The 23023-nt window shown below is 44.8% G+C and overlaps 1 protein-coding gene across 5 annotated transcripts; it reads right to left on the bottom strand.

Moving 5' to 3' along the window:
• Positions 1-10170: 10170 nt before the first annotated feature.
• On the bottom strand, positions 10171-20917 carry LOC123081671 (uncharacterized). Of its 5 annotated transcripts, none has more exons than XM_044504223.1 (7): positions 13539-14243; positions 12593-12901; positions 12342-12507; positions 12008-12227; positions 11202-11416; positions 10948-11128; positions 10171-10383 (listed from the first exon to the last, which is right to left on the bottom strand). In XM_044504223.1, the coding sequence occupies exons 1-6, from the start codon at positions 14165-14167 to the stop codon at positions 10988-10990; spliced, it is 1680 nt and encodes a 559-aa protein (XP_044360158.1). In that variant the 5' UTR covers positions 14168-14243; the 3' UTR covers positions 10171-10383; positions 10948-10987. The 5 variants fall into 5 exon arrangements, with proteins under 5 accessions (XP_044360158.1, XP_044360156.1, XP_044360159.1 ...); XM_044504221.1 differs by having other exon boundaries at positions 10976-11128; XM_044504224.1 differs by lacking the exon at positions 13539-14243 and adding an exon at positions 20870-20917 and having other exon boundaries at positions 10172-10336; positions 10976-11128.
• Positions 20918-23023: the final 2106 nt, after the last annotated feature.

The following is a 23023-nucleotide window of genomic DNA, read 5'->3' as shown; positions in this document are numbered from 1 at the left end:
AAATTCCTACGATCTGATCGTGGAGGAGAATATTTGAGTTACGAGTTTGGTGTACATTTGAAACAATGTGGAATAGTTTCGCAACTCACGCCACCCGGAACACCACAGCGTAATGGTGTGTCCGAATGTTGTAATCGTACTTTACTAGATATGGTGCGATCTATGATGTCTCTTACTGATTTACCGCTATCGTTTTGGGGATATGCTCTAGAGACGGACGCATTCACGTTAAATAGGGCACCATCAAAATCCGTTGAGACGACGCCTTATGAACTGTGGTTTGGCAAGAAACCAAAGTTATCGTTTCTGAAAGTTTGGGGTTGTGATGCTTATGTGAAAAAGCTTCAACCTGATAAGCTCAAACCCAAATCGGAAAAATGTGTCTTCATAGGATATCCAAAGGAAACTATTGGATACACCTTCTATCACAGATCCGAAGGCAAGACTTTTGTTGCTAAATTCAGAAACTTTCTAGAGAAGGAGTTTCTCTCGAAAGAAGTGAGTGGGAGGAAAGTAGAACTTGACGAGGTAACTGTACCTGCTCCTTTATTGGAAAGTAGTACATCACAGAAACCAATTTCTTTGACAACTACACCAATTAGTGAGGAAGCTAATGATAATGATCATGAAACTTTAGAACAAGATACTACTGAACCTCGTAGATCAACCAGAGCAAGATCTGCGCCAGAGTGGTACGGTAATCCTGTTCTGGAAGTCATGCTACTAGATCATGATGACCCTAGAACTATGAAGAAGCGATGGTGAGCCCAGATTCCGCAAAATGGCTTGAAGCCATGAAATCTGAGATGGGATCCATGTATGAGAACAAAGTATGGACTTTGGTTGACTTGCCCAATGATTGGCAAGCAATTGAAAATAAATGGATCTTCAAGAAGAAGATTGACGCTGACGGTAATGTTACTGTCTACAAAGCTCGACTTGTCGCAAAAGGTTTTCGGCAAGTTCAAGGGATTGACTACGATGAGACCTTCTCACCCGTAGTGATGTTTAAGTCTGTCCGAATCATGTTAGCAATTGCCGCATTTTATGATTATGAAATTTGGCAAATGGATGTCAAAACTGCATTCCTAAATGGATTTCTGCAAGAAGAGTTGTATATGATGCAGCCGGAAGGTTTTGTCGATCCAAAGGGAGCTAACAAAGTGTGCAAGCTCCAGCGATCCATTTATGGACTGGTGCAAGCCTCTCGGAGTTGGAATAAACGCTTTGATAGTGTGATCAAAGCATTTGGTTTTATACAGACTTTTGGAGAAGCCTGTATTTACAAGAAAGTGAGTGGGAGCTCTGTAGCATTTCTGATATTATATGTAGATGACATATTACTAATTGGAAATGATATAGAATTTCTGGATAGCATAAAGGGATACTTGAATAAGAGTTTTTCAATGAAAGACCTCGGTGAAGCTGCCTACATATTGGGAATCAAGATCTATAGAGACAGATCGAGACGCTTAATTGGACTTTCACAAAGCACATACCTTGACAAAGTTTTGAAAAAGTTCAAAATGGATCAAGCAAAGAAAGGGTTCTTGCATGTGTTACAAGGTGTGAAATTGAGTAAGACTCAAAGTCCGACCAATGCAGAAGATAGAGAGAAAATGAAAGATGTTTCCTATGCTTCACCATAGGCTCTATCATGTATGCAATGCTGTGTACCAGACCTGATGTGTGTCTTGCTATAAGTCTAGAAGGGAGGTACCAAAGTAATCCAGGAGTGGATCACTCGACAGCGGTCAAGAACATCCTGAAATACCTGAAAAGGACTAAGGATATGTTTCTCATGTATGGAGGTGACAAAGAGCTCATCGTAAATGGTTACGTTGATGCAAGCTTTGACACTGATCCGGACGATTCTAAATCGCAAACCGGATACGTGTTTACATTAAACGGTGGAGCTGTTAGTTGGTGCAGTTCTAAACAAAATGTTGTGGCAGGATCTACATGTGAAGCGGAGTACATAGCTGCTTCGGAAGCATCAAAAGAAGGAGTCTGGATGAAGGAGTTCATATCTGATCTAGGTATCATACCTAGTGCATTGGGTCCAATGAAAATCTTTTGTGACAATACTGGTGCAATTGCCTTGGCAAAGGAATCCAGATTTCACAAGAGAACCAAGCACATCAAGAGACGCTTCAATTCCATCCAGGATCTAGTCCAGGTGGGAGACATAGAGATTTGCAAGATACATACGGATCTGAATGTAGCAGACCCATTGACTAAGCCTCTTCCACGAGCAAAACATGATCAGCACCAAAGCTCCATGGGTGTTAGAATCATTACTGTGTAATCTAGATTATTGACTCTAGTGCAAGTGGGAGACTGAAGGAAATATGCCCTAGAGGCAATAATAATGTTATTATTTTATTTCCTTATATCATGATAAATGTTTATTATTCATGCTAGAATTGTATTATCCGGAAACATAATACTTGTGTGAATACATAGACAAACCAAACGTCAATAGTATGCCTCTACTTGACTAGCTCGTTAATCGAAGATGGTTATGTTTCCTAACCATAGACATGTGTTGTCATTTGATTAATGGGATCACATCATTAGGAGAATGATGTGATTGACATGACCCATTCCATTAGCTTAGCACCCGATCGTTTAGTATGTTGCTATTGCTTTCTTCATGACTTATACATGTTCCTATGACTATGAGATTATGCAACTCCCGTTTACCGGAGGAACACTTTGTGTGCTACCAAACGTCACAACGTAACTGGGTGATTATAAAGGAGCTCTACAGGTGTCTCCAAAGGTGAATGTTGGGTTGGCGTATTTCGAGATTAGGATTTGTCATTGCGATTGTCGGAGAGGTATCTCTGGGCCCTCTCGGTAATTCACATCACATAAGCCTTGCAAGCATTACAACTAATGAGTTAGTTGCAAGATGATGTATTACGAAACGAGTAAAGAGACTTGCCGGTAACGAGATTGAACTAGGTATTGAGATACCGACGATCGAATCTCAGGAAAGTAACATACCGATGACAAAGGGAACAACGTATGTTGTTATGCGGTCTGACCGATAAAGATCTTCGTAGAATATGTAGGAGCCAACATGAGCATCCAGGTTCCGCTATTGGTTATTGACCGGAGACGTGTCTCGGTCATGTCTACATTGTTCTCGAACCCGTAGGGTCCGCACGCTTAAGGTTTCGATGACAGATATATTATGAGTTTATGAGTTTTGATGTACCGAAGTTAGTTCGGAGTCCCGGATGTGATCACGGACATGACGAGGAGTCTTGAAATGGTCGAGACATAAAGATTGATATATTGGACGGCTATATTTGGACACCGGAAGTGTTCCGGGTGATTTCGGAGAAAACTGGAGAGCCGGAGGGTTACCGGAACCCCCCCCCCCCCGGGAGAAGTATTGGGCCATATGGGCCTTAGTGGAGAGAGAGAGGGGCAGCCAAAGGTGGGCCACGCGCCTCCTCCCCCCCTAGTCTGAATTGGACTAGGAGAGGGGGGGCGGCGCCCCCCTTTCCTTCTCCCTCCCCACTTCTTTCCCCCTCCTAGTAGGAGTCCTACTCCTACTAGGAGGAGGACTCCTCCTTGGTGCGCCATAGGGGCCGGCCGGCCTCCTCCCCTTGATCCTTTATATACGGAGGCAGGGGGCACCCTAGAGAAACAAGTTGATCCACGTGATCATAATCTTAGCCGTGTGCGGTGGCCCCTTCCACCATAATCCTCGATAATATTGTAGCGGTGCTTAGGCGAAGCCCTGCGACGGTAGAACATCAAGATCGTCACCACGCCGTCGTGCTGACGGAACTCTTCCCCTACACTTTGCTGGATTGGAGTCCGGGGATCGTCACCGAGCTGAACGTGTGCTAGAACTCAGAGATGCCATAGTTTCGGTGCTTGATCGGTCGGGCCGTGAAGATGTACGACTACATCAACCGTGTTGTCATAACGCTTCCACTCTCGGTCTACAAGGGTACGTAGATCATACTCTCCCCTCGTTGCTATGCATCACCATGATCTTGCGTGTGCGTAGGAAATTTTTTGAAATTACTATGTTCCCCATCACGCGCCAAGGAGGGGGGAGTCCTCCTCCTAGTAGGAGTAGGACTCCCCTTTCCTAGTCCAACTAGCAAGAGAGAAGGGGGAAGGAAAGAGAGGGAGAGGAAGAGGGAAAGAGGGGTCGCGCCCCCCTCCCCTAGTCCAATTCGGACTCCTCATGGGAGGAGGCGCGCCGCATCCTGGGCTGCTGCCCTCTCTCTCCCCTCAGGCCCACTAAGGCCCAATACTTCCCCGGGGGGTTCCGATAACCCTTCCGGCACTCCGGTTTTCTCTGAAATCACCCGAAACACTTCCGGTGTCCGAATATAGCCGTCCAATATATCGATCTTTATGTCTCGACCATTTCGAGACTCCTCGTCATGTCCGTGATCATATTCGGGACTCTGAACAACCGTCGGTACATCAAAATATATAAACTCATAATGAAACTGTCATCGTAACATTAAGCGTGCGGACCCTACGGGTTCGAGAACAATGTAGACATGACCGAGACACGTCTCCGGTCAATAACCAATAGCGGAACCTGGATGCTCATATTGGCTCCTACATATTCTACGAAGATCTTTATCGGTCAGACCGCACAACAACATACGTTGTTCCCTTTGTCATCGGTATGTTACTTGCCCGAGATTCGATCGTCGGTATCTCAATACCTAGTTCAATCTCGTTATCGGCAAGTCTCTTTACTCATTCCGTAATACATCATCTCTCAACTAACTCATTAGTTGCATTGCTTGCAAGGCTTAAGTGATGTGCATTACCGAGAGGGCCCAGAGATACCTCTCCGACAATCGGAGTGACAAATCCTAATCTCGAAATATGCCAACCCAACATGTACCTTTGGAGACACCTGTAGAGCACCTTTATAATCACCCAGTTACGTTGTGACGTTTGGTAGCACACAAAGTGTTCCTCCGGTAAACGGGAGTTGCATAATCTCATAGTCATAGGAACATGTATAAGTCATGAATAAAGCAATAGCAACATACTAAACGATCGGGTGCTAAGCTAATGGAATGGGTCATGTAAATCACATCATTCTCCTAATGATGTGATCCCGTTAATCAAATGACAACTCATGTCTATGGTTAGGAAACATAACCATCTTTGATCAACGAGCTAGTCAAGTAGAGGCATACTAGTGACACTCTGTTTGTCTATGTATTCACACATGTATTATGTTTCCGGTTAATACAACTCTAGCATGAATAATAAACATTTATCATGATATAAGGATATAAATAATAACTTTATTATTGCCTCTAGGGCATATTTCCTTCACCTCCGTGTTCAGCACACGTTCAGCTCGGTGACGTCCCGCGTACTCACGATCCAGTAGAGCTCGAGGGAGAGTTTCGTTAGCACGATGGCGTGGTGACGATGTTGATGAAGCTACCATCGTAGGGCTTAGCCTAGGCACTGCTACGGTATGACCGAGGTGGATTATGGTGGAGGGGGGCACCGCACACGGCTGGGAGAGATCAATGATCAACTTGTGTGTTCTAGGGTGCCCACTGCCCCCGTATATAAAGGAGCAAAGGGGGGAGGCCGGCCGGCCCTGTTCGGCGCGTTAGGAGGAGGAGTCCTCCTCCTAGTAGGAGTAGGACTCCCCTCTTTCCTACTCCTACTAGGAGTGGGGAAAGGAAGGGGGAGAAGGAGAAGGAAAGGCCCCCCCCCTTCCTAGTCCAATTCGGACCAGAGGGGGAGGGGGCGCGCGGCCTGCCCTGGCCGGCCCCTCCCTCTCTCCACTAGGGCCCAACAAGGCCTGTTAACCCCCGGGGGGTTTCGGTAACCCCTCCGGCACTCCGGTAAAATCCCGATTTCACCCGGAACTCTTCCGATGTCCAAATGTAGGCTTCCAATATATCAATCTTTATGTCTCGACCATTCCGAGACTCCTCGTTATGTACGTGATCATATCCGGGACTCTGAACTACCTTCAGTACATCAAAACATATAAACTCATAATACAGATCGTCACGGAACTTTAAGCATGCGGACCCTACGGGTTTGAGAACTATGTAGACATGACCGAGACATATCTCCGGTCAATAACCAATAACGGAACCTGGATGCTCATATTGGTTCCTACATATTCTACGAAGATCTTTATCGGTCAAACCGCATAACAACATACGTTGTTCCCTTTGTCATCGGTATGCTACTTGCTCGAGATTCGATCGTCGGTATCTCAATACCTAGCTCAATCTCGTTACCGGCAAGTCTCTTTACTCGTTCTGTAATGCATCATCCCGCAACTAACTCATTAGTCACATTGCTTGCAAGGCTTATAATGATGTGCATTACCGAGAGGGCCCAGAGATACCTCTCCGACAATCGGAGTGACAAATCATATTCTTGATCTATGCCAACTCCACGAACACCATCGGAGACACCTGTAGAGAACCTTTATAATCACCCGGTTACGTTGTGACGTTTGGTAGCACGTAAAGTGTTCCTCCGATATTCGGGAGTTGCATAATCTCATAGTCATAGGAACATGTATAAGTCATGAAGAAAGCAATAGTAGTAAACTAAACGATCAAGTGCTAAGCTAACGGAATGGATCAAGTCAATCACATCATTCTCCTAATGATGTTATCCCTTTGATCAAATGACAACTCATGTCTATGGCTAGGAAACATAACCATCATTGATTCAACGAGCTAGTCAAGTAGAGGCAAACTAGTGACAATCTGTTTGTCTATGTATTCACACATGTACTAAGTTTCCGGTTAATACAATTCTAGCATGAATAATAAACATTTATCATGATATAAGGAAATAAATAATAACTTTATTATTGCCTCTAGGGCATATTTCCTTCAGGGATGGCACGGACCATATCCACGCCACGCCTTGAAAGAAGAGTGAGGATCCAGCAGCAAGCCAACCTCACATGAGCGACTCTCCAGGGCCGTTGGCAATCCTCAACCTTGACCTATCTGCCAGCAATGTTGCGACATGCATCACCCTCTGGATCTCGGCCTGAAACATAGCTTTGTCTTCCATCTTCAGCAGCCTTGTCTAGTAATTCATCAGTGCACAAGCAGTAAAAACCGCCTCAAGAGGAGACCGGATAATATGATTATCAAAAGTAACTTTGTTGTGGGTGCACCAGATCCCCCAACAGATCTTGATTAGGGTTTTTTCAATAGTAAGGTGGTTACGAGTGAGGGTTCTGGTTTTGTCGTAGCAGAGAACATCCATTCCCGCCATTTCCTCAATGGCCAACATTCTCTTGGTGATGGCACCTTGCAAAGTTCAGAACAAATTTAGTGGTATATAACACAACGTCCGTTAACTGGAGAAAGGTGATGAGAATATCCAGACACACCTGTTTGAGATAAGTGATGAGAACCTATTGCGAGCATGACCAAAAAAACTGTTGGCATCCCTCTGATCAGAATAACAAGCACATTGTTGATCCCTTCCCGGTACGAGTGGTGCTGGACCATGAGCATGATGATAACGTCAACGAAGACACCCACAATAGTCGAGCAGATACACAAGTTGCCTATGCAGGTAAGAACCTAAAATTTTCAATATGAAAATTTAGCTCTCACACCACTGCAACTAATGATTGACACATCTAATACACGAGTTGTTCCATTCTTCATTTTCCTGAACAAGATATTATTGATCATGTGAGCAACCTGGGGATTCTCTCGGTACTAACGAGAAAGAAATTGCGAAATTAGTTAATGACTTGTTGGACTTACAACCTGGGAGGGCTTTAGAGTTTATTCGTAACATTGCGGTTGTGAAGCCTATGAACGATGAGGAGATTAAAAACTTAGGAATTAATACTCTTGAGAGTCTCTGTGAGGATGTTGTGCCCAATTCGGGACAAGAAGATGAGGTAGATGAATCGGGGCACAATGGGTATGTGGCTCCTCTACAGCCGGATGACACTTTACAAACTGTGTCAGGTCATATGGACATGGAGGAGGTGCTGGATAAACCAAAACGTTCCTGTAAGAGGAAGGTTTATCCTGCATCGGCAATGCATAGAAGTGCGAGAGTCAAATTCAAGAAAAAAAATCCATGATGACAAATGAAAGGAATCTTTTGGAATAGCAGAGGTCTAGCTGACTTGGCTAAAAGAAAGTTTCTTGCAAAAGCGTCACTTGAATACAAACTAGACTTTGTTACTTTACTGGAAACCGGCAGGGACAACTTCACTCACAGTTTCTAGGCACTTTATCAGGTGGTGTCAACTTCGATTGGTACTGTTTACCCCCACGTGGATGATCCAGAAGGATCTTACTTGGGGTTAAATGCGAGACTTTAGAGGTCATGAACATCGTTCAAGGAGATTTTACCGTTAAATTTCGGGTCCGTTCGAAACTTGATGGGTTTTGATGGCCTTTGGTGGCTATTTATGGAGTGGCGCAACCTGATTTCCTAGCGGACCCTGTAAGGGTCTGCGGGGATGAGAGGTTACCGATCCTAGTGGGAGGGATTTCAACATAATCAGGAGAAGGGAAGAAAGAATAATGACAACTTCAATGGAAGATGGTCATTTATGTTTAACGCGATTATTGAGAGTCTTAATTTGAGGGAGATTGATCTTTCGGGTAGATAGTTCACATGGGCGAACTCGTTACCAAATTTGACTTATGAGAAGTTGGATTGTGTCCTTACCAGTGTTGATTGGGAAACAAAGTTCCCTCTTGTTATTGTGCAGGCGCTGCAACGTGCAGTCTCAGATCATACACCTTTGTTGGTCGATTCAGGCGAAGCGACCCATGTAGGTAATAAGAATACCTTTTCCTTCGAACTAGCGTGGTTCGAGAGAGAGGATTTTTTTAGATATCATCGCAAGAGAGTGGTCCAAGGATGTTGGTGGGCACACTAGTGTTGAACGATGGCAGAATAAGATTAGTCACCTGCGACAATTCCTGAGGGGTTGGGCCAGAAAAGAAAGTGGGATTTACAAGCGAGAAAAGGAGAGACTCACTCAACTGATTAATGAACTAGATCTGAAAGCTGAGCTTGCTCAACGTCACTGAGCATACGGCTAAAACTGAGGCCGAACAGAAACTTCGGGTTCTTGGAGAAGAGGGAATGAAATGGGCCCTTGGAGCTAAGGTGCTCAAAGTGGTCCAGGGGGATGACAATATAGTGTGGAAGATTCAGCAAGCGGGAGTCCAAGTTAGACTTTATGTGGTTTTTGTGTTATATTATTTTCGCCTAGTTCTTGAGAATGAAACCACTTTGAACAATTTATTACGCTGATCGTCTTGCCTGAATGCATACACTTGGCTAATTAATTTTCTTGATTGTCTTATTTAAGTGTATTGTGGGTTCTATTTTTTTGTTTCGTTTAAAAATTTCAAATCCTGAATCCGCCATTGAGCCGATGAGCTCCAGGATTTCAACAAGGTCGTGTGTGAAGGCACCGTAGAAATAGCCATGAGCCAATACAGGTTAATTAATTCTCAATCCTCGCGTTAACCTGTTCCATGATTCTCAACTTCCGTTGGATATTACCGGCCCGCTCTGAAGTCTGAACTGAATGCCAAGCTAAAACTGACATAAGTCTGTCGATCGGTACCCCATCGTGGATCAGCTCATGACGGAGGTCGCCAGTCTGTCCTGCCACCAGTACGGGCACTACGTGGTGCAGTCTTGCATCCTGAAGACCGGCGATTACCGGGGCGAGCTGCTGCGGCGTCTGATCCAGGAGCGACCACATTGGCTTTTTTCTTCTTGAATTTATCCATCTTGACTCATTTGCTCGAACATGGCATGCAGATGAGTTGTAAGCGACGACAACTAAAATTTGCTTCAAATCCATAAAAACATGCTTCCAGAATAATTGCAAAGTTCCCTCGCAAACTTCCTTTAATCACCCTGCGTACATATGGTTCCAATATTCATTCCATGTGTCCATATCATATGGCATGCTTCCTTTCATTCCATGCTTGTTACCGTCATGAAAAATTAGATGAGGCGCCTGTGTGCTAACGTCATGGCAAATTACGTTTCGATGAAAATTAGGTGCGGAGCATGTGTGCTAACTAGATGGAAACTTATGTGTCGATGAAATAAATATTGACAACATTTAAAAAACAAAAGGCAGCTCCATTGCAGACCTTCCATGGAACTAAAATATGAAACATTACACCATTACGGCCCCAAAGCACCAAACTTCCGAGCAGCTACAACCAAGTCCAAAGCAAATGGCAGGTCCATACATTCTACTATTGCAGCAACAACATCCCAAATTATGGTGCACGGCGAGTTTAATCCTTCTCCAAGATACTAGAAACTGAATGAGAAAAAAAAGACAATTCTCATAAGATGCGGCACTACAAGCTGCAGAAAGCAACAAAAACGTGCAATGAGATTAATGGCCAAAGGATATGAACTAACCTAAAGAATAGTTATGCCATGCAACATCAACCGGCTAGTTCAAGTTTTGAAAATAGTGCAACAATATCAAGCAGTTCTGAAGGAAAACAAGTCATCAATGGAATTTCTTTTTTGGCAATTTGGCATGTAGTACATGATAAAAACAAATTGAGCGTCACCTCCCAAAAGGGAACAATGGTAGGATGACAGAAGTTATTAAATAAAACATGTCAGAAGCTTATATTTTCATTTCTAACAATGCATCCTCCTTCACTATACTTCAATTTAAAAAAAAAACATATTCGGTTTGAGAACATTGGTAGTTGATTGATCATAAATGACACTAGTGCTTAAATGTCTAGCAAAATTTGAAATCGATTGCCCTAACACTTGATCCAGACTCTAGTTGATCAACTAAAGAATCATTACCATGCAGAAACATGCAACCGTGCAGATTGTAAGAAGACTATAATGCTTGAACCTAATGAAACACCGAGGACACTGATGAGTAGTGAGATCAAGCATTACCTAAATCAAATTAAATTTATCTACGTTCCTGAGGGGTTACTCAAACCAGCAGACGACGCCTAGCAGGCACAATGTATTTCGCGCTTCCCTGGCCACACTCTCCCTTGGTCAAACCAGCATCCTCTCTCTTTGCCAAACAAGCACGCACTCTTGCACCATCCAATTTTGCCGGAGCAGGGCACTGAAGGAGAATAATTTCAACCACACAAAATACCAACCACACAAGATACCAACCACACAAGATATAAAATTACCTTGTATATATATCTTAACCTAGCCTCCTCCTTCACCAGCCTAGCCTCCTCATCCTCGATGCATTCAGGTACATCTAGGCCAGGGATAACATCACACCGTAGATCAAAACCGCAACATGGTGAGCGCGGGGCAGTGTGGCCACCTTTGTATTTATCAGTATCAACAGGGTGCTTCAAATCAACATTTCCATAACTCAAGCAACCATAGCATTGGCCTTGGGCAAAAAAAAAGTGTGTAAAAAGTCAATACATATGGCTGGGCATGAACTACCTTAGATGTTAAAAGCTCAAAGATAACAAATAAGATGAAGGGCAGATAAATGTGAACCCCAAACTGTATAACAGAACTTAATCTAAAGTGGAAGTAATACCGTGATTTATCATTTAATTACCAAATAACCAACTAGGCGAAAAAAAACATGTTTAGACTCTGAGTACATATGGTTGCCCATCTAGCTTATACATATTTAAACTTTAGTAAAGCTTGGGACCATGACACAAGGAGCAACCAAACAGGTCAACCAGAAAAAATGTGACCCCAAACTGTATGAATGAACAGAAGTTATCTAAGGTGGAACAAAAACCATTGAGCAGTCATTTCCTTACCAAACAATCAACCAGGAAAAATAACAAACATGTGTAGGAACTAGAAAGTCGCTACTTATGGCTGGGCACGAACTATATTAGACATTAAACAGTGGATGAGATGAAGGTAAAAATGAAACAAGGGGCAACCAAACACGTCAATCAGATAAATGTGAGGCCAAACTGTATGAACAGAACTTAATACAAGGTGGAAAATATACCACTGTCAGTAGGTTTAACCATACATAAACAACTGAGTACATATACATTTTCTCCTTTAATTTGTCTGACTTCAGCAAAAAATAGATTGTTGACGCCACTGTGCAAACCATCTTCTCCTTTGGTTTTTGTAGCCAGATTGATATGATAGAACCTAGTCACTTTCTCCCCCTCAACAAATTCTCGGAAGATAACAACATCATCAAGTTCATATTCAAAATCCTGAAAAGGAGGCATGGATTGTGTCGGCAATTAGAACATGAATATAACAACAAATAAGACAATCCTGGTAAGAGGACCAGGAGTGAGAGCGGGCAAGAGGGAGAGAGAGTAAACCCCCAAAAGATGGTGATCTTCATTGTATTTGTCCAGTAACGCTTGAACCAATAAGCTGATATTCCTATGTTCCGCATTGCCTTTAGAAGATTTCTTCCTTGTGCCATCAGGCCAGTGAAGGGCGTGTAATATACCAATCTCAGCATCCGAAAGCCCATCTGTGCACCTAGTTCAGGTCAGAGTATTCTATGTGTTAGTACATTGTAATTTCCATTATGATGAAAAACCATAACAAAGTTGAGAAAACTCACATCATTGGAGAGCGCAGCTCGTCAAGATGGCTAGTGATAGCGTTCTCAGCTTCCTGCAAGCTCTGAAATGGCCCGCCCAGACTAGGATACGTGTGGAAAGAACCCTCGACATCTATTCTGATGAAAAACTGTATATGCCAACCAGAAGGATTGCGAGCGAAAATAGGCGGAGACGATTGCCTTGACACTGGCAAGATGTCATGAGTTAGCGCCTCTGGCTGTGTGGAGGAAGATGAAGTGTTGGTGTTCTTTGGCTCTAGCAGTGGCGTTTCCAACTGCTCAGGCACATCATAAGAAGGGTACTCGCACCTGAAGCGAAACATGGTTAGAAAGTTAAGTAGACAAAAAAAAAAATCTTTGGCACATCATAATGGGGGTCAGGAATAGACATTTTAACAGATGCTACATGCTCAATGGAGCAAGCTCGATGAGTTGAAGAATAATTTAATTTATCACGGGAGATGCATGCATAATACATGATGTTTAATCAATCAATAACAGAACCCCAAGAGAAAGAAGAAAAGAGAGAATTGTTTTTTTCTTCAGTATCTGTCTATATACCAGAGAAGGGGAGCCTTGGCGCAGTGGTAAAGCTGCTGCCTTGTGACCATGAGGTCACGGGTTCAAGTCCTGGAAACAGCCTCTTGCAGAAATGTAGGGAAAGGCTGCGTACAATAGACCCAAAGTGGTCGGACCCTTCCCCAGACCCTGCGCAAGCGGGAGCTACATGCACTGGGGCTGCCCTTATCTGTCTATATACCAGAACCCTCCATCCCATCAGACTTAAATTTGTTTTCTTGATAATTAGATGTGTGAAGAGAGAAAGACGGCTACTGTTACCTCCAGTATTCCTAGCATGCATAAATCTGGGAGGCTGGAGCAATCAGCATAGGGGCATGTTGCTTGAGATACAGTCGAGAGAGGGACAGGTCGATAAAGTTCATACTGTGGAGGTTGCGGCCGATCGTAGGGCCTCGTCTGGATGTCGGAGCAGGCGACTTCCATGCGTACATCTGCTACGCGTCGAGATATCTCGTCGACGTCCGTGAAGAGTTGTCCATCCCCGACAGCGTAGTCGGAGTGGGCGAATTCCTTAGATGCATCTGCTACGCGTCGACGTATCGCATCCAGGTCGGTGAGTGTAAAGGGGCGAGGCTTGCCTGGAGCGTAGGGGATGGGTTCGGGTTGTGGAGGCTGCAGCTGACGGTGGAGGGGAGGGGAAGGGGTTGCAGGGGGTCGGCTGCATCTGATTCTGATGGTGGAGTGGAGTGGAGTGGAGGGGGTTGGAGGTAGTTGGGTCGTGGAGGCCGCATCTGATGGTGGACGGGGTTGTGGACGACGCTGCGGGTAGTGGAGGCGACGGGAGGCGTCCTCAGCGGCCGCCTGACGGCGCCGGATGTCGGCGAAGATTTCTTGGACAGGCCGTGGCGGCCGGCCCTCCGATCCGCCGGTGACGAGAGTCCCATCGTCGTCAGTGTAGACATCGATGTATTGGCCATCGGGAAGACAAATCGTGGAATGGCCAGGCCGACGAAATATGGAATTTTCGCCGGCGAGGAGTCGTCTGAGCGGCATAGAGAATTGCCGGCGACTTGGGGAGGCAAAGGGGAAGAAGATGGGCGAGGGGAAAAGGAAGGAGCTTTCCTGGGAAGGGAGACGAGGGGAAAATATCTCGACCAGTTGTCTCAAATGGGCCGTCACTCATTGATCGTTGCTACTGGAACAAAGGTCGCGCCACATCAATTCGATCCCCTAGCACTCAAAAAAGTAGCTATACGTGGGTCACGATTTCCCTCTAGTTAGGGTTTGCCTTTTTCTCCCGGAGGCGACCACGCCGCCGTCGAGTTCTATCTTCCCCTACCACGTACCCCTATCTCAGGCGATCGTTTACGACGCTGGGAGCGGCCGTGTGCCGCAGCCCTGCTTCTGCTTGGCTAGGGAACGGTGGAGTTAGGGTTCCCCAAACAAAAAACCCGATCTGTTGTCTCATCGGGTTAGGGTTCTTGATGGCTTCGAACGCGGCATCGGCCACGGCGGAAGCAGAGGATGTTGAGGCGATGATGCGAGAGCTGGGACTGACGGAGGAAGACCTAGATGATGTGATCTTTGATGAGAAGCAAGCTCCTGCGGAGGGGCCTAGATGGATCATGCTTGCCAGAGTCAACACCACCAAGACATACAGCCAGACCTGGTTCTATAGGAACATGCGTTCGGCGTGGGATGCTGCGCAGGAAGTGAAGTTCAAACCTCTTGAAGAGAATCTGTATACCGTCCAATTCTCGTGCTTGGGAGATTGGGAGAGGGTGATCAATGACGGGCCGTGGAACTTCAGAGGAGATGCGGTGGTAATGGCTCGCTATGATGGGATCTCAAAGCCGTCGACGGTCAAGTTAGAGACGATCGATATCTGGATTCAAATCCACGACCTGCCCGATCTGTATGCCCATCTGATTACCCCTCTGGCGGCCAAAGTAGGGGAAGTCTTGTTTACGGAGCCCTTGTCTCATGATTTCATTGGTAATTTCTACCGGGTCTGGGTGCGGATCAATGTATCCAAACCTTTGAAGAATGCTGTATCCATGGTCAGAGAGGGGAAGAGGCAGATCTACAGAGTCAAATACGAAAAGCTGCCTGACTGGTGTGCCGTCTGTGGTAGGCTTGGGCATCTTTACAAGGAGCATGGGAACGGGATCCACCCACCATCTGCCCTGGTGTTCAAGGACCTGCGAGCGAGCTGGGTAATGCGTACAGGAAGAGGCCCGGGGGGAGGCCGTGGCAATCGTGGAGGCAGGAGAGGAGGCCGTTCTGGTGGTAGGAACAACACCAGGTATGAAGAGGGCAATACTAGCTATGCTGGGACCAAGAACATGGGAAGAACAGGGACGGCTGCAGCGCCGGGGGCTGAGGACGTAGACATGGAAGACGCGACCAGGAAAAGGCTAGCGGCTGGACTGTTAGAAAGGACACAGAATGATACTGCAGGGCAGGGAAGGACTACAGCTGACAATAATCTAGCCTTGGTGCCTGTGGGCAGCTCTGTTGCCAGTCCACCACCGACGAGGGAGTTGAAGAGATCTAAGACTTTTGAAGAAGGGAATGAAGGATCAAACTCAGCAGTTAAGAACTTGGCGGGCTCCTTCGAGGAGCGCCGCCGGGCCCAATGAGTACCATGTGTTGGAACTGCCGTGGCGCGGGCAAAGCCGCGGCGGTTCGTGAGCTTCGTGATTTCGCGAGGCAATTTGCCCCTACCCTGTTGTGCATAGTTGAAACACAAATAGATGGTAATAGGGTAGAAGCTTTAGCTGGTACGTTGGGTTATGATAATGCATATGCTGTTAGTAGTCAGGGCCGAAGTGGTGGCATTGGTCTGTTTTGGAATAAGTCAATAAATGTTGAGATTTTTGGTTACTCTGATTATCACTTGGATGTTTTGGTCGAGGAACAGAACCAGGATAGGTGGAGGCTGACATGTGTATATGGGGAAGCACAAACAAATTTGAGGCACCAAACCTGGACAGTTTTGAAGAATATCAGTACTTTGAGCTCCTTGCCGTGGTTGTGCGTGGGTGATTTCAACGAAGTGTTACGTCCGGAAGAGCATGCGGGGGTTGGGCAGCGGAGTAATGCTCAAATACAAGCATTCCGAGATACTATAGATATTTGCATGTTGCAAGATTTGGGCTACTCGGGGCACTTTTGGACCTTTGAGAAAAAAGTTGTTGGAGGAAGCTACACAAGATGCAGGTTGGACAGAGCATTAGCTAATGCGGGATGGATGAACAAGTTTCCTATGGCCTCGGTTTCACATCTCACATGCGCCACGTCGGATCACGCACCGATTTTGGTGGAGTTCGGAGATACAGATCGGTTGCAAGCACAGAAATCTTTTAAATACGAGGTGATGTGGGAATCACATGAAGGTTTTAAGGATGTGGTTCTAGCAGATTGGGAAGCTAGCCCTCCATGTCTGTCGGTGGAGGATTTGAAACAAAAACTGCAAACCATCTCACAGGGCCTAGTTAAATGGAGCAGAGACACTTTCGGCAGCGTCCGGAAGGAAATAAAGAGGCTTAAGAAGGAGTTGGAAGATCTGCGGGCCGATCCAGCAAGGATAGCTCCCTCACATAATGAGTTGAAAATAAACCAAAATTTGATCGAGGTGTATCATCGTGAGGAAGTTATGTGGAGGCAAAGATCCAGGATAGAATGGCTCACTGCGGGCGATCGCAACACGAAGTTTTTTCATCTACGAGCCAGTATCCGAAGGAAGAAAAACATGATAAAAGCCCTCCAAAATTCCCTCGGGGTAGTGGTTGATGATCCGGCTGAACTACGGGCGTTGGCCAATGAATTCTATCACAATCTGTACACTTCGGAGGGTGTACAAAACATGGATGCAGTACTTGATCATGTTCCGAGGAAGGTGTCAGCAGAGATGAATGCCTCATTGTGTGCCCCTTATACGAATGAGGAGGTTAAGATCGCCCTCTTTCAGATGTTTCCAACAAAAGCGCCGGGGCCCGATGGTTTCCCGGCTCATTTTTACCAAAGACACTGGGATGTGTGTGGAGAGGAGGTAACAAAAATTATCTTGAGTATTGTCCGGGGGAGGAGAGTCCGGAATGCATCAATGATACGGTTTTGGTGCTCATACCCAAGGTAACAAGCCCCACTGCTTTATCTCAGTATAGACCTATCAGTTTGTGCAATGTGTTATACAAGATAGCATCCAAGGTAATTGCAAATAGACTGAAACTCATTCTGCCAGACATTATCTCTGAGGAGCAGTCCGCTTTCGTCCCCGGAAGGTTAATTACTGACAATATAATTTCAGCTTATGAGTGTCTGCACTTTATGAAGCGGTCTAGATCAAAATCAAATAATTTTTGTGCACTGAAATTGGACATGATGAAGGCCTATGATCGGGTAGAGTGGACATATCTGAGGGCTATCATGACTAAACTTGGGTTTGCAGGACAGTGGATTGATACTGTGATGAGCATGGTGTCTTCGGTATCTTTCTCGGTAATGTTCAACGGAGAGAAGCTCGAATCGTTCCAACCATCGAGAGGAATCCGACAAGGAGATCCAATCTCCCCCTACTTATTCTTGATTGCAGCAGAGGGCCTTTCGTGCCTCCTTAAATCAAGTTCTTCGTCATCGTTTGCAGGTATTCAAGTGGCCCCAACGGCTCCCACCGTTAACCACTTGTTGTTTGCAGATGATAGCCTGTTGCTATTCAAGGCCAACGTAGAGGGTGCAGGTGTGGCATCAAACTTGCTCGAGACCTACTGCGCAGCTTCGGGGCAGAGAATCAATCATGAGAAGTCTTCAATTTTCTTCAGTAAGTCGTGTCAGGCCACGTTGAAGGAATCAATAAAAAACACCTTGCATGTGCACAAGGAGACTTTGAATGAACGCTATCTAGGCATGCCAACCGATGTGGGACGTTCGAAAAATGGCACGTTCAAATACTTGAGAGACCGGGTGTGGGAGAAGATCAAAGGATGGATGGAGAAGCTGTTGTCCTCAGCAGGTAAAGAAGTGTTAATCAAGGCTGTGGCCCAAGCGATACCAGTCTATTCTATGTCCTGTTTCAGGTTGCCAAGAGGCCTTTGTGAAAATATAACCTCAATCATACGACAGTTTTGGTGGGGAAGCAAGCAGGGGAGAAGAAAGCCCGCATGGGTGGCTTGGGATATTATGACAAGCCCGAAAAGTTTGGGAGGGTTGGGATTTCGGGATATGGAGATCTTCAACTTAGCTCTACTAGCACGGCAAGCGTGGAGGCTGCTAACGGGGGAACTGAGCTTAAGTGCCAGGATTTTAAAAGCTGTTTATTTCCCGGAGGTTTCTATTCTTGAGGCGGAGCTTGGGTCACACCCTTCTCAGGTTTGGCGCTCGATCATTGACGGTCGGGATGTTTTGATACAGGGTACTGTGAAGAGGATTGGAGATGGCGAGTCCACTTATATCTGGAGACACAATTGGATACCGAGGGAGGGAGTAAGAAGACCTATCACATCGCTAACGCAAAACCCTCCGATCATGGTCTCCGAGCTTATAGATAGTACCACGGCATCGTGGAAAGAGGAGCTGATTCGAGCAACCTTTGCTCGGTTTGATGCCGACGATATTCTGAAGATACCACTGTGTACTCGCAAGGTTGCGGACTTTTGGGCTTGGCAGGAAGAACCAAGAGGAAATTTCAGTGTTCGGTCCTGTTACCGCATGATCCTCAGAACAAAGCATGAGCGGGAGGCCTGGCTGAGCGGAGAAGCGGGAACTTCTATTGTGCAGCAGGAGGCGGACAAGTGGAGTACTATTTGGCACATGCAGGTTCCATCGAAACTACGCATGTTCGTTTGGAGATTGGCGAGAAACTCCATGCCCACTATTGATTTACTCAAACACCGCAATATGGCCACCGAGGACAAGTGCCCTTTGTGCGGGGCGGTTGACTCTTGGAGACATGCACTCTTTATGTGTCCGATGTCAAGCAGCGTTTGGGCCTTAGCTCCGGAGGAGTTGGTTCATCATCTCGTGGACAGAGTGGAAGAACACCCCAAGGATTGGCTTTTTGCTATGAGTGGAGTGTTGAACGGAGATATGTTTGCACACATGATTGTTATTATGTGGGCAATTTGGCGAGCACGAAGGAAAGCGATCTATGAGGACATCTTCCAATCACCGCAATCTACTTATGGATTTATCACAAGCTTTCTTGATGACTTGAGATATATTAAGGCAAGTGAACCTCGGAGGACCGTAGTCAAAGCTGCAAGACCAACCCAGTGGCAGGCTCCGGCCACGGGATGCGTGAAGATCAATGTGGACGCGGCCGCACCAAGGCAAGCCCGTTTCGGGGCTGTGGGTGCAATCTGCAGAAGTTCAGATGGTCTGTTTTTGGGAGCTTCGGCGCTGATCATAGAGCATATTGGGGACCCGGAAACGCTGGAGGCCATGGCGATCAGAGAAGGCCTTGCACTTGCGGAGGACTTGTACCAAAGGCGCATTCATGTTGCATCGGATTGCAAGAAGGCAGTAGACTCTCTGAAAAAGGAGGACGCATCTCCATATGGTGCTATTGTGCATGAAATATTAAGCCATTCTGCAACTTTTGATATGTGTAGGTTTAGCCATGAGTTTAGGAGCTCAAATTATGAAGCTCACAACTTAGCGAAGCATGCTTTATCTCTCGGGGGTGGCCGCCGTGTATGGTTAGGCCATCCCGGAGATCTTTCTTTCGTCCCTGTAAACATTGTGACGAATCAATAAAAAGCTTCGTGTGTTGTCTCAAAAAAAAAAAAACTCAAAAAAAAAAGTCGCAAGCCGCTAACTCGGGCGGCCTCCGCTTTTCATGCCGCAAACCAGAAAAATTCGACGGCATGGGCAATACTGGAAGGGGATTTTGATTTCTTGCCACCATTTACTTGGGACTTTGACAATTTGCCACTGTCTACTTTGCAATTGATATTTTGCTACTTCTTAGTTGGAACTTAGAGGATTTGCCCTCACCCCTGTGAAATCGCGAATTCGCCCATGTTCTTGATTGACCGAGCAGACATACGTCGACGGGGCCATGTGGGCTAGACTCGACTGATAAGCATCTCACACATGCACTCCTCCGCTGCCCCCTCTCTGTTTTTACTGTTTCACCCAAATTTGCTATCTGCAGGGGACACCCGGGGCCAGCAGGGGCCGACAGGGAGCGGCAGGGGCGACATCGGCAGGGCACCAGGGGCCGTCGGGGAGCAGCAAGGCGGCATCGGCGGGGCAGCAGGGCGGCAGGGGCGGGCGGCGGCTGTGTTATGAGTTAGGCTTCATTCTAATTTGGGAGGAGGTTGTGCTATGTTTCAGTTCAACGGGTAATAGGGTAGTTTTGTTCTCTGTTTTGTTCACTTATTTTGTCTATCATTTACAAAGTTTTTTTTTGTGTTGAAAAGTGACAAAATCAAAATGCAAACTAAGAAGTGTCACCAGATCAATTTCAATGTAATGAGTGGCAAAATGTTAAAGTTTGAAGTAAATGATGGCAAATAATCAAATCGCCCGTACTGGGATCAGACCTTCCACCCGCCAGTTGACAAGGATCAAAATCGTTTAAGCGCCGCGCTGTTGATGCCCTAAACCTGCAGCTTTTTTTGCGATTGAAAAACATGCAGCTATCAGAGTTTATGTTTAGTTTTTTCTAAAAAAAATAGTGTCGAAGAAAAACTCGATCGTCTCGATATACTAAGGGAATTCATGGGGAAGCGATGATCGAGAGAGACGTACTCGGTAGGCGACGACATGTTGGCTTTCACCAGCCGGTCACGAACGCAATTTAACCTGAGGCTAATACACGACCGTGCCAACGTACAACCTCCGTATATAACTTGCAGAATAAGAACAGTCCATCCATGACTCGGACTTGGACTAGGACTTGGAAACGCTCTGCTACACGTATACAACTAGGAAGCTATGGTAGACTTTTGCATGTTTGCCTGCATCCCTGAAAATCCTTGATTTGACAGTTTTTTCAAAAATCAGGCCCGAGCGATGCAATAAAGCGCACCTGGGTAGCTTAGGCGCTGTGCATTACGTGGAGGTAACTACACTCATAGTCTTAGAACTTGCACGTAATGGTCAGTTTGGTGCATAAACTTGCAAAATAAGTGTTTCTTGTTATCAAACTTGCGTTGATCTGTAAATACGGTCACATTTTCTGTACGCGGGTGTATTTGCTACGTACGTGGCACATTTTGCGTAAAATAAATTGGTGGGACTTTTTACAAAAAAAAATAAAAAAAATTGGTGGGACAATGGGATTTTGAACCGAAAATAAATCGGTGGGATGATGGGATTTTGAACCGACGATCTGATACGACCATGCAAGTGTCCTAACTACTGCGTCACATGTTTGCTTGTGTTTAACACGGACTTCCAAGATATATATCCTTCAGGATAAAAATACACGTTCTGAACTATATTTTATTTTATCTAGATTTTGAAATTAAAAATTATTCGGATTCAAGCAAACTTTTCGCTGATTTGTCCGAAAGAAATTTATGTTCAGTCATTTTGCACTATATGTTTTTATCTAGATTTTTAATTTAAAATTATTTAAATTCAAACAAAATTTATGTTGATTTGTCCGAAAGAAATTACGTACAGTCACTATGATATATTTTATTTTATCTAGATCATTCAAATTCAAACTAATTTTAGTTTATTTTTCAAAAATATTTACATACATTTCTGACCTATATTTTCTTTTACGTAGATTTTCAAATTTAAAATTATGCAAATTCAAAAAAAATCATTGATTTGTTCAATTTTTTTACTTCACTCATTCCACACTATATTTTATTTTATCTAGATTTTTAATTTCAATTTATTTGAATTCAACTAAAAATTTAGTTCATTTGTTCGAAAAATTTATGCATATTCATTCTGCACTATATTTGATTTTCTCTAGATTTTGAAATTCGAAATTATTCGAATTCAAAGAAACAATTAGTTGGTTTGTCCGAAAAGTTTATCAAGAATATAAGTTATTTTCTTATACATAGAAAAAACGAAAGAGAATACTTAAGATAAATTGTGTATATCTCTCTTAGTGTCATTGTGGTCGGGTTGGCGCCCCCATACATGGCGGGTTTATCAGGAGGTCATAGGTTGTAACGGGGGCATCCTGTTCTTTGCACACACTTTTTCCATTTTGATTTTTACTTTAATTCGTATGGTCTCTATCTTATACTCTCCGGTCATTTTTAGTCTGCATATAATTAAGTTTTTGTCCGAAGTTAAAATATCTCTACTTTGATCAAATCTATAAGAAAAAGTATCAACATTCACAATGCGAAATCAATATTTTTACATTCACTACGAAATATAGTTTCATCGAATATATATTTGGTATTGTATGTTGATATTTTAAATATATATTTGATCGAACCTTGTATAGTTTGACTTGACACAAATCTAATACGCGGACTAACACTAAGTGACAAACATTAATTGGCAGAGTGCTATGTACGCGAATCTCCTGGGTTCAAGTCTTACCCCCTCATTCAGATTTCTTTTTTTCGTTTTAAGGATTTTCAGCCTAAATAAATTAAATACAAGGGTGCTTTATGAAGAAAAATATTTGCATGCAGATTAACCACTGCCTCGGCCACTGACAATGGGCCACCGCCACGTTGGCATACCACGCGTGCATGGGATATGACTGGATACGGTAGAAAGCACCGTATATGAATAAAGAGGACATGTTCAATGACTAAAAACACATATTTTGCAAGTTTATGCATCAAACTAACCGTCACGTGTAAGTTTTGTGACCCCTGGTGTATTTATGATCCTCTAGTTTTGTGACTCCCGGTGTATTTATGATCCTCTAGGGTGGGTGCACCCTGTGGTGAGTTTGCACCGTTTCAGTGTAATCTC

The sequence above is a fragment of the Triticum aestivum genome, chromosome 4A (assembly GCF_018294505.1).
Source record: "Triticum aestivum cultivar Chinese Spring chromosome 4A, IWGSC CS RefSeq v2.1, whole genome shotgun sequence".
Taxonomy (NCBI): Eukaryota; Viridiplantae; Streptophyta; class Magnoliopsida; order Poales; family Poaceae; genus Triticum; species Triticum aestivum.
This window is presented reverse-complemented; position numbering and strand designations above follow the sequence as displayed.